Below are 13,789 nucleotides of genomic sequence, written 5' to 3'. Positions count from 1 at the left end.
GTTTGAGCGTGTGGCCGTTGCGCTGCATTGGCCACTCAAGGTTTGGCCGCTCCTGTTGCAATGTAAATTGTCTGGGAAAGCCCAGGAAGTAGTAGCTGCTCTCTCCCTGGAAGACAGTTTACAGTGTGATATAGTTAAAACAACCGTGTTGCATGCTTATGAGTTGGTACCTGAAGCTTGTAGGCAGCGCTTCAGGAACCACAAAAAACCCTCTCACCGTAAGTTTGTTGAGTTTGCTAGGGACAAAGAGACTGTTTTAATCGCCGGTGTTCTCCAATACCATGACTTTGTCCTTAAGCCATTTTGCCACAACTTTGGATGTATGCTTGGGGTCATTGTCCATTTGGAAGACCCATTTGCGACCAAGCTTTAACTTCCTGACTGACGTCTTGCTTCAAAATATCCAAATTTTCCTGCCTCACCCTTTTTGTGAAGTGCACCAGTCCCTCCTGCAGCAAAGCACCCCCACAACATGATGCTGCCACCGCCGTGCTTCACGGTTGGGATGATGTTCTTTGGCTTGCTAGCCTCCCCATTTTTTCCTCCAAACATAACAATGGTCATTATGGCCAAACAGTTCTATTTTTGTTTAATCAGACCAGAGGACATTTCCCCAAAAGGTACGATCTTTGTCCCCATGTACAGTTGCAAACCGTAATCTGGTTTCTTTATGGTGGTTTTGGAGCAGTGGCTTTTTCCTTGCTGAGCGGCCTTTCAGGTTATGCCAATATAGGACTTGTTTTACTGTGGATATAGATACTTTTGTACCTGTTTCCTCCAGCATCTTCACAAGGTCCTTTGCGGTTGTTCTGGGATTGATTTGCACTTTTTTTACGTTCATCTCTAGGAGACAGAACGCGTCTCCTTCCTGAGCGGCATGGCGGCTGCGTGGTCCCATGGTGTTTATACTTGCGTACTATTGTTTGTACGGATGAACATGGTACCTTCAGGCATTTGGAAATTGCTCCCAAGGAGGAACCAGACATTTGTTTTTATAAGGTCTTGGCTGATTTGTTTTGATTTTCCCATGATGTCAAGCAAAGAGGCACTGAGTTTGAAGGTAGGCCTTGAAATGCATCCACAGATACACCTCCAATTGACTCAAATTATGTCAATTAGCCTATCAGAAGCTTCTAAAGCCATTACATAATTTTCTGGAGTTTTCCAAGCTGTTTAAAGTCAGTCAACTTACTGTATGTAAACTTCTGACACACTGGAATTGTGACACAGTGAAATAATCTGTCTGTAAACAATTGTTGGAAAAATTACTTGTCATGCACAAACTAGATGTCCTAACCAACTTGCCAAACTATAGTTGGTTAACAACAAATTTGTGGAGTGGTTCAAAAACTAGTTTTAATGACTCCAACCTAAGTTCATGTAAACTTCAACTGTACGTAGGCATACCAAGGCCCATTTTCAGCAACCATCACTCTTGTGTTCCAATGGCACGTTTTGTTAGCTAATCCAAGTTTATCATTTTAAAAGGCTAATTGATCATTAGAAAACCCTTTTGCAATTATGTTAGCACAGCTGAAAACTGTTGTTCTGATTTTAAAGAAGCAATACAACTGGCCATCTTTAGACTAGTTGAGTATCTGGAGCATCAGCATTTGTGCATTCGATTACAGGCTCAAAAGGGCCAGAAACAAAAACCTTCCTTCTGAAACTCGTCACTCTATTCTTGTTCTGAGAAATTAAGGCTATTCCGTGTGAGAAATTGCCAACTGAAGATCTCGTACAACGCTGTGTACTACTCACTTCACAGAACAGCGCAAACTGGCTCCAACCAGAATAGAAAGATGAGTGGGAGGCCCCAGGGCACAACTGTGCAGGAGGACCAGTGCATTAGTGTCTAGTTTGAGAAACCGATGCCTCACAAGTCCCCAACTGGCAGCTTCATTAAATAGTACCCGCAAAACACAAGTCTCAACGTCAACAGTGAAGAGGCTACTCCTGGATTCTGGCCTTCTAGACAGAGTTCCTCTGTCCAGTAACTGATATTTTGCCCATCTTAATATACATTTTTTATTGGCCAGTCTGAGATATGGCTCACTCTTTGCAACTATGCCTAGAAGGCCAGCATCCCGGAGTCGCCTCATCACTGTTGACGTCGAGACTGGTGTTTTGCGGATACTATTTAATGAAGCTGCCAGTTGGGGACTTGTGAGGCATTGGTTTCTCAAACCAGATGACCAGGCCTCCAATCACTCGACCTCAACCCAATTGAAATGGATTGGGATGAGTTGGACCGCAGAGTGAAGGAAAAGCAGCCACCAAATGCTCAGCATGTGTGGGAACTCCTTCAAGACTGTTGGAAAAGCATTCCAGGTGACTACCTCTTGAAGCTGGTTGAGAGAATGCCAAGGGTGTGCAAAGCTGTCAAGGCAAAGGGTGGCTACTTTGAAGAATCTTAAATCTATTTTTGATTTGTTTAACACTTAATTTTGTATGTTATTTCATAGTTTGTCTTCACTATTATTCTACAATGTACAAAATAGTAAAAATAGAGAGAAACCCTGGAAGGAGTAGGAATCCAAACTTTTGACTGGTACTGTATATAGTAGTAGTATGGCGCTCCTCGAGCAAATTAAGGTTAAGTGCCTTGCTTAAGGGCACATCAACATATTTTTTTTCCTCTGTCGGCTTCGAATATTCGAGCACCTCAAAATTGGTGTGAAGCGGCACGCCAACAAAAGCCATTGAGCAAAGGTAAAGGGTAGGGGGTGAAACAGAAGCACACCGCGGTGTTAGCCAGTCAGAGAGTTGGGCAGTCAGGCCATTTCAGCTCGAAATGCACAGTGGAAAGGGTCTTATTTTGACATGATTCTGGAAACAAGCTTAACTGTAAGTAGCTTTTCCAGTGGGATCTGGACCAAACAGCAAACCAGATGCTGACACTAGCAAAATGGATTCCCACCTAGTGTCGCAAATTCTTCCACATGACAGATGTACTATTCAGTTCTATTGTATATGGAAAAGGGGAATATGTATTTAAGTAAAGCAACATAAATAAATGGGTATCTACAGTATTGCGTGGCAGAGAGAGGACTGTTTTATCCACCATACAGTGAGTACTGCCTGATGGAGATTTGATTAGTAGATAAGTGGATGTTCTCTAGGACACCCACTAGGGACTATCACTGTTCTCTGTGTAGTGAGGATGACTCAATAACATGAAATTCAATGCCAAGCTGAGAGGTAGAGAGAATAAAAGACGTAAAAAGACTAATGCAGTCATTAGCTAACCAACTGTGAAGTTAAATCCAGGTTTACTGAGCTAAACCCCCCAATACAGATCAAATTCACTCTAAATATTATCATCCATAATGTACACTGTGATATCCATAATATATATATATATATATATATATATATATTATATTCATATTATTACACACAGTGTGAAATACATTCCACCCACAGAGATGATTCTTTCATCTTTACCCGGTTTCTCTGTTCAGGTATATAAATTCAAATCAGTGCACTGATCAAATTAGACACTAGAACTTCCTGACACTGTTTAGCCTCCATGCTGTTTATTCTGCACTGTTCATAGAAAACATGATCCGTGTGTCTGTGCTGACCTAAAAAACTGACAATGACAACATCTGACAAAAGTCTGTGCGGGGACGTGGTAGAGTCATGGACATATGCAGCCGACTGTCAACAAAAACAAAATTGCTACATACAAACCTGCCCTGACAATAGGACATGGCAGTCCTATATAATGGTACACACACACACACATACACACACACGCAGAAGTCAGTCAGCTGATCAGCTTGTTTCAGTCAGCTCCATCTGTTCACCGGTCCCTCCGCACCTCTCCCCCGCTGGCACACTCTTTCAAGTGCTGCCCTCTATTGTGTTGCCAGGGTAAGATTCCCCTGCAGAGCAGCACACAGTCTGACTGGCTGGGCTGTGAGCTTCCCTGCCCCTCCCCCTCTGGCACTCTCGTCCTATCTCCTGCTCTCTCTTTCATTCTCTCGCGGTCGCTCGGTTCTGGTCTTTCTCTCTCCAGCTGTATCTCTCGCTTTCCTTCACCTTTCACCTCTTCTCTTTCACTCTATCCATTTATATTCATCTCTTTCTCCATCCTTTTTCTCTCAGGATCTAATAATCGATCCATACAGTCCTCTCACGTCATCCTCCTACATGTTCTCCTGCACTGCTCTCCTTTATCCTCTTATCCGGGCTTCATTTCTCCTCCATCTCCCGTCTATCCATCTCTCACTTCTGTCTTCTTTTGACCTCTTCCTCTCTTGACCTATTCCCACAGCTTCTCATCCTACTTTTTGCTCTCAAAATGCCATCCATCTCTCCTTTTCTCCAATTCTACCTTCTCTCTCTAGAATGGAAGTATGTGGTGAGCAGTACGGGCCGGGGCCCAGGACCACAAAGGCAGAAGGTAATGTCACGTCCCTTTTGCAGTTGCCCACAATGGCCAGCGGTGGGTGTTATTACTTATACATGTGGTTAATGGATCCCCTCTATCACACCATCTCAGGAGGGGCCGATGTCTTGCTTCCTCACAGAGTACAGAGGTAGCGGACCATGCCCTCATTGGATATGGATGGTCTGGAATCTGCCGGATGACAGTGTACTTATACCTACGAGGAGGCCCATATGATCTGTATCACAGACCAAGCAATCGTATTCTGTTGTATTTTTTTATTTTATTTTACTAGGCAAGTCAGTTAAGAACAAATTCTTATTTTCAATGACAGCCTAGGAACAGTGGGTTAACTGCCTTGTTCAGGGGCCGAACGACAGATTTTTACCTTGTCAGCTCGGTCATTCGATCTGTAACCTTTCGGTTACTAGTCCAACGCTCTAACCACTAGGCTACCTGCCGCCCCATTTAACAGTCTGTCTAAAATGGGAATAATGCTGCTCTTTAAAAAAATGGAGATTCATTTTAACTTAGGCATCACATCACACTATTTATTTAGCTTGCCGTGATGAATAAATAAATGCGGCTTTCATTTGCTCTTAAATAATCAATCATGCCCCATTAATGTTCCTGGCAGTAACAACAACAAACATGATGCAGACTAAGTGCCTGTTTAACAAAAAACTGAATCTGATTAGATGCCATTTACCATCACACCCTGATGCATCATAATAAAACCTATTACCGTCTCCATGGCGATCAAGTCATCTCCATGACCTTTGGAGGTGACTTGATAAGGAGAAGCCCCCATTGACCCTGTCCTGTCCCGATTTAGGATATTTGAATATGACAGGTCTTAGGGCACGTCCCAGGAATTTGGCTGATGTGTTAAAACGGGATTATTCTGAGGGAGGCCTGTCTCATGAGGAACCATCAGCGTCATGATAGGACAGTTCCGAAGGGCCCTGGCAACTTCCCAAAACTCTTTTTGGTGTTGGGCCTCCATATTGAAAAGTGATGGGCAATTATATGTTCTAATTAGAATCAATTACTTATGGGGAATCTTGTCAAGTGCTGTTTTGTGGTGCGTGTCATGAGGAGCTCCTCTCACCGTGACCTTGAATCAGGGCAGTGACAAAGTCTTTAAGCCATGCTATGGCAAGATCTTCCTCTTTGAGCTGCTTAAGAAAAAGGGCATCTCCTCTTCTTCCTCTCTCCTCTCCCTGGATTTGATTTGATTCATCTCCCTCCTCATTCAGAGCTCATTCTCCATCACTTTTCCTTCCCTCGCCCCTGATTGGGATCTGCAGTGAAGCGGATTAACACGTTCTGGCAGGAGAGGCAGGCTGCCCACACACACACACTGCACGTGCAGCACAGAGAGAAGCTGTGTATGTACATATGCATCACCTCCCAGCTGTGTACTAGAATGAAGGAATGCCCAACTGTGTGAAGAAAATTGTGTGTGTACATACAGTACCAGTCAAATGTTTGGACACAACTCATTCCAGTGTTTTTCTTTATTTTTTACCATTTTCTACATTGTAGAATAATAGTGAAGACATCAAAACTGAAATAACACATATGGAATAAGGTAGTAACCAAAATATTAAACAAATCAAAATATATTTTAGAATCTTCAAAGTAGCCAGCCTTTGCCTTGATGACAGCCTTGCACACACACTTGGCATTCTCTCAACCAGCTTCACCTGGAATGCTTTTCCAGCAGTCTTGAAGGAGTTCCCACATTGTTGGCTGCTTTCCTTCACTCTGCGGTCCAAATCAACCCAAACCATCTCAATTGGGTTTGGGTAGGGTGATAGTGGAGGCCAGGTCATCTGATGCAGCACTCAATCACTCTCCTTCTTGTCAGAGCAGCTCACAGATCACTGCACCTGTACATAGATGGGCTGTTTACAGATGGGCTATCTACCTCATCCCCATACTGTATTTATTTATCTTGCTCCTTTGCACCCCAGTATCTCTACTTGCACATTCATCTTCTGCACATCTACCATTCCAGTGTTTAATTGCTATATCGTAATTACTTCACCACCATGGCCTATTTACTCCCTTTTTGTTAGATTTTTTCTACTGTATTATCGACTGTATGTTTTGTTTATTCCATGTGTAACTCTGTGTTGTATGTGTCGAATTGCTATGCTTTATCTTGGCCAGGTCGCAGTTGCAAATGAGAACTTGTTCTCAACTAGCCTACCTGGTTAAATAAAAGTGAAATAAAATAAATAAAAATGGCCCTTACACAGCCTGGAGGTGTGTTAGGTCATTGTCCTGTTGAAAAACAAATGATAGCCCCACTAAGCGCAAACCAGATGGGATGGTGTATCGCTGCAGAATGCTGTGGTAGCCATGATGGTTAAGTGTGTCTTGAATTCTAAATAAATCCTAGACAGTGTCACCAGCAAAGCACCCCCACCTCCATGCTTCACGGTGGGAGCCACACATGCAGAGATCATCCGTTCACCGACTCTGCATCTCACAAAGACACGGTGGTTAGAACCAGAAATCTCAAATTTGGACTCATCAGACCAAAGGACAGATTTTCACCGGTCTAATGTCTATTGCTCGTGTTTCTTGGCCCAAGCAAGTCTCTTCTTCTTATTGCTGTCCTTTAGTAGTTGTTTCTATGCAGCAATTCGACCATGAAGGCCTGATTCAGTCTCCTCTGAACAGTTACTTGAACTCTGAAGCATTTATTTGGGCTGCAGATTTCTGAAACTGGTAAATCTAATGAACTTATCTTCTGCAGCAGAGGTAACTCTGGGTCTTCCTTTCCTGTGGGGATCCTCATGAGAGCCAGTTTCATCATAGTGCTTGATGGCTTTTGCGACTGCACTTGAAGAATCTTTCAAAGTTCTTTACATTTTCCGGATTGACTGACCTTCATGTCTTAAAGTAATGGACTGTCGTTTCCCTTTGCTTATTTGAGCTTGGACTTGGTCTTTTACCAATTAGGGCTATCTTCTGTATACCATCCCTACCTTGTCACAACACAACTGATTGGCTCAAATGCATTAACTTTTTATGGCTGCAGGGGCAGTATTGAGTAGCTTGGATGAAAAGGTGCCCGTTGTAAACGGCCAGCTCCTCAGTCTCAGTTGCTAATATATGCATATTATTAGTAGTATTGGATAGAAAACACTAAAGTTTCCAAAACTGTCAAAATATTGTCTGTGAGTATAACAGAACTGATATTGCAGGCGAAACCCTGATGAAAATCAAAACAGGAAGTGGCTTCTATTTTGAAAACTCCATGTTCCATAGCCTCCCTTTGCTTGTTTTAAAGGTATATGAACCAGATTCCTTTTCCTATCGCTTCCTCAAGGTGTCAACAGTCTTCAGACATAGTTTCAGGCTTTTATTTTGAAAAATTAGCCAGAACGATAACATCGCGTCAAGTGGTCACATGAGTTTTGCTCACGCAACAGAGTTTGGATAGGTATTGGTTTTCCCTCTCCTACTGTGAAAGACATTTGCGGTTGATATATTATCGATGTATATATTTTAAAAACAACCTGAGGATTGATTATAAAAAACGTTTGACATGTTTCTGTGGACATTATGGAAACGATTTGGAATTTTCATCTGCGTTGTCGTGACCGCTCTTTCTTGTGGTACATAACACGGCAAACAATCGGAGGTATTTTGGATATAAAAATAACCTTTATGGAACAAAAGGAACATTTGTTGTGTAACTGATTGCTTTTCTGATTTTCGTGACCAAGCTACCTGATGCTAAGTGTACTTAATGTTTTGTCGTACGATCGATACATTTACACACGCTTGGATTGCTTTCGCTGTAAAGCATAATTTCAAAATCTGACACGACAGGTGGATTAACTAAAGGCTAAGCTGTGTTTTCCTATATTGCACTTGTGATTTCATGAATATAAATATTTATAGTAATATTTATTGAATGTAGCGCTATGCTATTCAGCAGTTGTTGATGACACTTATCCCGTTAGTGGGATTGCAGCCATAACAAGTTAAGAAATGCGAAAAATTAACTTAACAAGGCACACCTGTTAATTGAAATGCATTCCAGGTGACTACCTCATGAAGTTGGTTGAGAGAATGCCAAGAGGTCATCAAGGCAAAGGGTGGCTACTTTAAAGAATCTAAAATCTAAAATATATTTTCACTTGTTGAACACTTTTGGTTACTACATGATTCCATATGTGTTATTTTAGTGTTGATGTGTTCACTATGATTCTACAATGTAGAAATAAAGAAAAACCCTTGAATGAGTAGGTGTCCAAACTTTTGACTGGTACTGTATGTAGCTGCACATTTCAGTGTTAGTACAAGTGCTTTTGAGCATTGGGTCAGTATATTTGTGTGTTTGTATATTAATGTTCTGTATATTTATGTGTGTGTATATTAATTTACTGTGTGTGTGTGTGAGTAGGGTACATAATAAGCATAACGTATGACTAAGTGTGTGTGCGTGACTGCATCCAACTCCATAATTCATACACCAAAGCACTTGCTTGGAGGGAGGCAGAGCGGCAAATGGACACATTTTGTGCCCATCCACTCAACCCCTTTCCTCTCTTTCCTCTGTCTTTCTCCTCCTCTTTCCCCACTCACCAGTGCCAAGAGATTCATCTCAACTCTGCCCCTCTCCCTCGCTACACAATACAGATCAAACTAAACAAGCTAGAAGGAGCCTCTCGGTCTGAGGAATGGCAGTAGAACAGTGGTTCTCCTCTGGGCCTGAGGCTTGCTGAAGGAGATGGAGATGCATGGGGGAACCCTCATATGGATTCAGGCAGTGACACACTCCCGCGCCGAGGCATCTGGCCTGAATATTGTATGAGGCATTCTCACGGGCCACTGCAGAGCGGGCGCATGCACACAAACATGAAGGCTTACACACAAATACAGGCAGACACAGACACACACACACACACACACAGCCAGTGGAGCTTAAGCTAATGTGGCCCGGAGCGGCCCAAATCCCTGCCACAGCACACACACTTAAGAGCCATCTGCAACTGGAGCTCCATGTAGCTCTCCCACTGAAAGCCCTCACCTCTGCCATCCACAGACAGAAAGACATAGGAGACAGAGGAGAGAGAAACAGCGAGAGAGACACTCTGAATGCGATCTCAGTTATTCCACGTGGTAATGGACAGCTGCAAAGGCTGTACCAAGAATTTCATGATCCAGTGACATGGTCTTTATAGAGCGAAAAGGCTTCACTGTATATTAATTATAAGTGGTAAGTTAATATTTAAATAGCCAGTTAAAATGTATCTGCCCATTTTTATGAATCCATGAAAAAACCTGCGTGTATAAAAAGGGTCAAGGCAGATAAATGATACCGCACATCCATGTTGGTGGAAAAAAGATACCACTTGAGGGCTCATTCGCTCAATGTAACCTCATTCACATTCCCTATGTAGAAAGTCTCTCTATGCTCCTCCTCCTTTGTGCAACCCTCCATTTTGTGATAGCATGGTTTCGTGGGGACCGGAGGCTTTTTGTTGGAGTGGCCTTGGAGCCCCGGCCAAGGCTAGGGGGTGGTGACAGCAGGTCCAGCTGTCCCTACCTCTGCCCTCCCGCCATGATCCCAGGCACCAGGCAGCCGGCCAGGCCTGGATGGATACTGGAACAGGCCCCACACAAGCCTGTAATCTGGCCACAGCACACTGATGTACATTTAAGGCCTTCTAGAGCCAGCCTATGTTAGCTAGGGGCGGCCATGCTAGGCTAACTGCCCTCTCAGTCTCTCTCGATCTGTTTCCTTCTTGGTCTCTCTGAGGTAATCTCATGGAAGTTACTGTACCTGCCCTCTCACTAGACATTTGCTTTAAGAGGAATTAAGGCTTGCAGCTTGTGTTTATATTTGTCTACTCTGGCTATGACAAACACATCCAAACAACTCTGGATTCAACCAAAGATTCAGAGAAAAGCACACACAAAAAATAAAAGCGATCTTGAATACTCTAAAAAAGAAAAGAGAAAGAAATAAACATCCCTTTCTCTTGCTACATAAATAAAGACCTGATGGAGCTGATGGCTTTGGATTGATTGCGCTCATCCAGACCAGAGTGGTGGTAGTCAAAAATAAAACAGCTCTTGATATCAAGAAAACATAACACCAGGTCACGTGGGCCTGCTTTCAAATATAAATCATGAACTGAAATATTGCCTACTTAATTTGTTAAAAATATATAATACAAAATAAAACAATCAACAGGTTATAGGCAAACCCTAAAATAAAGTGTTATCAAATGTAAACTACCTTCTAAACAAGCATATTATGACCATATTACAACCAAATTACAACTATATTACAACCACGGATATAAAAACAAAATGAAACACAGCGAGCCATCTCATTACTGCCTCTCCACCATGGCTCTGTACTAAAATACCATATTGTAACACCTCTCCCCTCCCCCTCAGAACACACAACCACCCGGTTCACTCTCTCCTGCAGGGACTACACAGTAACTCCTCCTCCTCCTCTCTCCCTCCTCCATTACCTCCATGATGTCGACGTTGGTACGGCTCTCGTGGGGCTCGTTGTACTCGGTGTATTTGAGCAGGACCTTGTCCATGTCGGTGCTGGCGTACTGGAATAGCTTGTTGGAGTGGTTGAAGATGATGAGGGCGATCTCACAGTCGCACAGCACACTCAGCTCGTACGCCTTCTTCATCAGACCAAACTTCCTCTTGGTGAACGTCACCTGTGAGGGGAGGGATGGTGTGGGTATATTGGGGGGTATATTAGAGGGTGGTAGGGAAGGGATGTTGTGTGTGTGTGTGTGGGGGGGTATTGGGAGGGAGAAGGGGGGATTGGCAGGTGATATTGGGAAGGGGAAGGGGATATTTGGCATAGAAGGAAAAAGGAAGGACAATACTGTAAAAGTGAAGGAATTTGTAGTAATAATTGGTTAAATGTAATAAAAGTGGGAGGGTCTATATCAATTACAGTAAATAATAGTCTCTTAGAGAACAGCCAATGTGTGAACAAACAACACATTACAGACAGCTAATTAAAGGTGACAACCGGGATGAGGTCCTGCAGTGTGTTGTGGTTGTGTTTAATACCACTCCCTTGGTTTTGAGGCATTTATGCAATGGGGGAATTTGAGTTTGTTTGTTTTGCTGTAGACAGGATCAGAGAGGAGCGTGAGGAAGCAGACGCACGGAAAGGAACCACACAGGCAGATTCTACAGCTGCCATGTGAGACCTTCAATTGCTCGCTCTCTCTTTCTCGCTCTCTCCATCTCCCCTCTCTCTCTATAATTGCTTGAGCACCCCCATGTTACACTGATGCCTCTCTATGGGGCAGGAGCCAGCTTGTGCTCTCCTTGTCCTCCCCACGGTCTCCGTCTCCCTCTCTCACTGTCTCTTTCTCTCTCATTTCCTCGCCCTCATTTCCTTTTCTCTCCCTTTTCCTCTCTGTGTCGTTCTTGCTCACTCATTGCTTCCCGCTGCCACAAATCAAATTATATCGGGGTCGTATCCATGGGCAACCGCCTACCACCCCCCCCCTCAAACCCCATCACACACACTCCCACAATCAACTCCACACACACATACACACACACACACACACACACACACACACACACACACACACACACACACACACACACACACAGAGCAGAACATATAAACAAGGGGAAGAAAGTTCAGCGAGGACAATGGCAAGCCAGGCTCACAGAGCTGATAAACAATACTATTACAATACTATGACTCTCATAACCAATTATAAGACGGTTTATCACGAATAGAAATGCTCTGATTTGTCGGAGGCGTGAGGTACACAGAGTCTTCAACAATAATTAGTCTTGATCCTTCCTTCGACATGAATGCCAAGATAAACAAGCTGAACATAACTGACATTAAGAATAGAATTGCAAGTAACCAATGGCAACGAACGACAGAACAAGACATCCGCCATGAGAGGGATGAGTTGTTTCATGGCAGTGTCGTGACGAGTGCGGTTGTGTGGCGAGGAGAGGAGGAAGCCACAGTGACAACCACAACCTCCCCAGCTGCTCTACTTTCTGCACCTGCAATGTTTCAGGAGTGTTCATGGTCTCTGTAGCATTCGGCATTCAGTTAATAATCCATTACTATGTAAAGTATTTGTGGTTCTCACGCTCTCTTTTCACAACATGTATTTCACATGCTGTTGAATTTCCATCAGAGTCTATAGCCTTGGGGACGGGGCCAATCCATTAGTGCTAATGACAGTATTTTGTGATCAACATCTAGTAGGATGATGGTTCACCAATATTTCTATCAACTTTTTATGAATCAACATAATGTTGAAAGCCTGAAGCATTTTGAGTCTCTGTGTGCTGCTCTATGAAAATGGGCACCTATAAAGAAATACAAAAAGCTTAAGACGACTTCAGGACCTCGATCCACCTAGTGTCTAAAACACTCAGGTTCTATTCAGCCAGGGACATTTTGGGGATGGCAGACGCATCACATCCATTACTCAATAAGCTCAAATGAACCAAAGCCCATTAACCAGTTAATCATTTTTAGAAGGATAATTTAGCCTGTCATCGTCTTGGAAAAATACTGGTGTAGTCATAGGCATGATAGAGTTCTAACATACAAATAAACATTATGCACACACATACACACACACACACACACACACACACCTGTCTGTTCCGTTCGTCTGTGATCCGCTGTATTTGGATCTTTTTCCTTCCCATGGTTCCGGTCTGGCGGTGGGAGGGGCAGGGGGCGTGGCGGGGTCAGAGGGCACGGCTGTCCTGTGGAGGTGGTTGGTGGGCACTGTTGCCGACTAGGCGCTTGGCTGTCGCACTCTTTCTCGTACACACTCTCTCTATCTCCCTCCGCTCCACCTGTCTATGGCAGCTGGTCTAGGAGCTCTTACCCCTGCAGGAAATAAGGAAGAAGAATGGGACCACGTGGCGGGGCCTTCAGATCATGGTCTGTACAGCAGGCAGGTCATCCACTGGTCCTCTGAATTAGGATCCTCTCCCCCTCTTTAATGCAGGTGTGTTACTCCTGGAAAACAGAGCATCGGATCAGTATGACATTCGGGAGAGGTAGAGGTATCGTTCATGTACCATTCCTGCCAACATCCTTCAGAATAAACAATTGTCTTAGCCTTTTAACCTCCACAGTACTCGACAGAGAAACCAAAGCGATGCATTTAAGTCAGGGTTCCTTTCGGACAAATTAGAAGCACGCTTCGAAAGAGCAGCCGCAGCAGCAGCGGGGGGAACTGAAGGATGGAGAACCCTTCTCTTGGGGTTAGTGTTTCCATGGGGGCAAGTGTGCCCCTCAGGGGGGCCACAGGGAGAGAGGCTGTGCTGTGTCAGCTTTATTAGAGGCATCACCGCCACATAACTGATCTGTTGGTT

At 43.7% G+C, this 13,789-nt stretch overlaps 1 protein-coding gene across 12 annotated transcripts in view; it reads right to left on the bottom strand.

Annotated features, from left to right (window-relative positions):
• mef2d (myocyte enhancer factor 2d) overlaps positions 1-13,789 on the bottom strand; it is a 77,557-nt gene that overhangs the window by 25,487 nt on the left and 38,281 nt on the right. For all 12 annotated transcript variants that reach the window (XM_031789642.1, XM_031789693.1, XM_031789659.1 and 9 more), the window contains exons 2-3: positions 13,058-13,430; positions 10,912-11,115 (exon numbers count right to left, since the gene is read on the bottom strand). In XM_031789642.1, the coding sequence (XP_031645502.1) occupies positions 10,912-11,115; positions 13,058-13,111 (258 nt within the window). In that variant the 5' untranslated portion in view covers positions 13,112-13,430. The remainder of the gene's footprint in view (positions 1-10,911; positions 11,116-13,057; positions 13,431-13,789) is intronic.

Source organism: Oncorhynchus kisutch, linkage group LG2 (assembly GCF_002021735.2).
Source record: "Oncorhynchus kisutch isolate 150728-3 linkage group LG2, Okis_V2, whole genome shotgun sequence".
Taxonomy (NCBI): Eukaryota; Metazoa; Chordata; class Actinopteri; order Salmoniformes; family Salmonidae; genus Oncorhynchus; species Oncorhynchus kisutch.
Note: the sequence above shows the minus strand (reverse complement) of the source record. Positions and strands in the feature narration are given on the sequence as shown.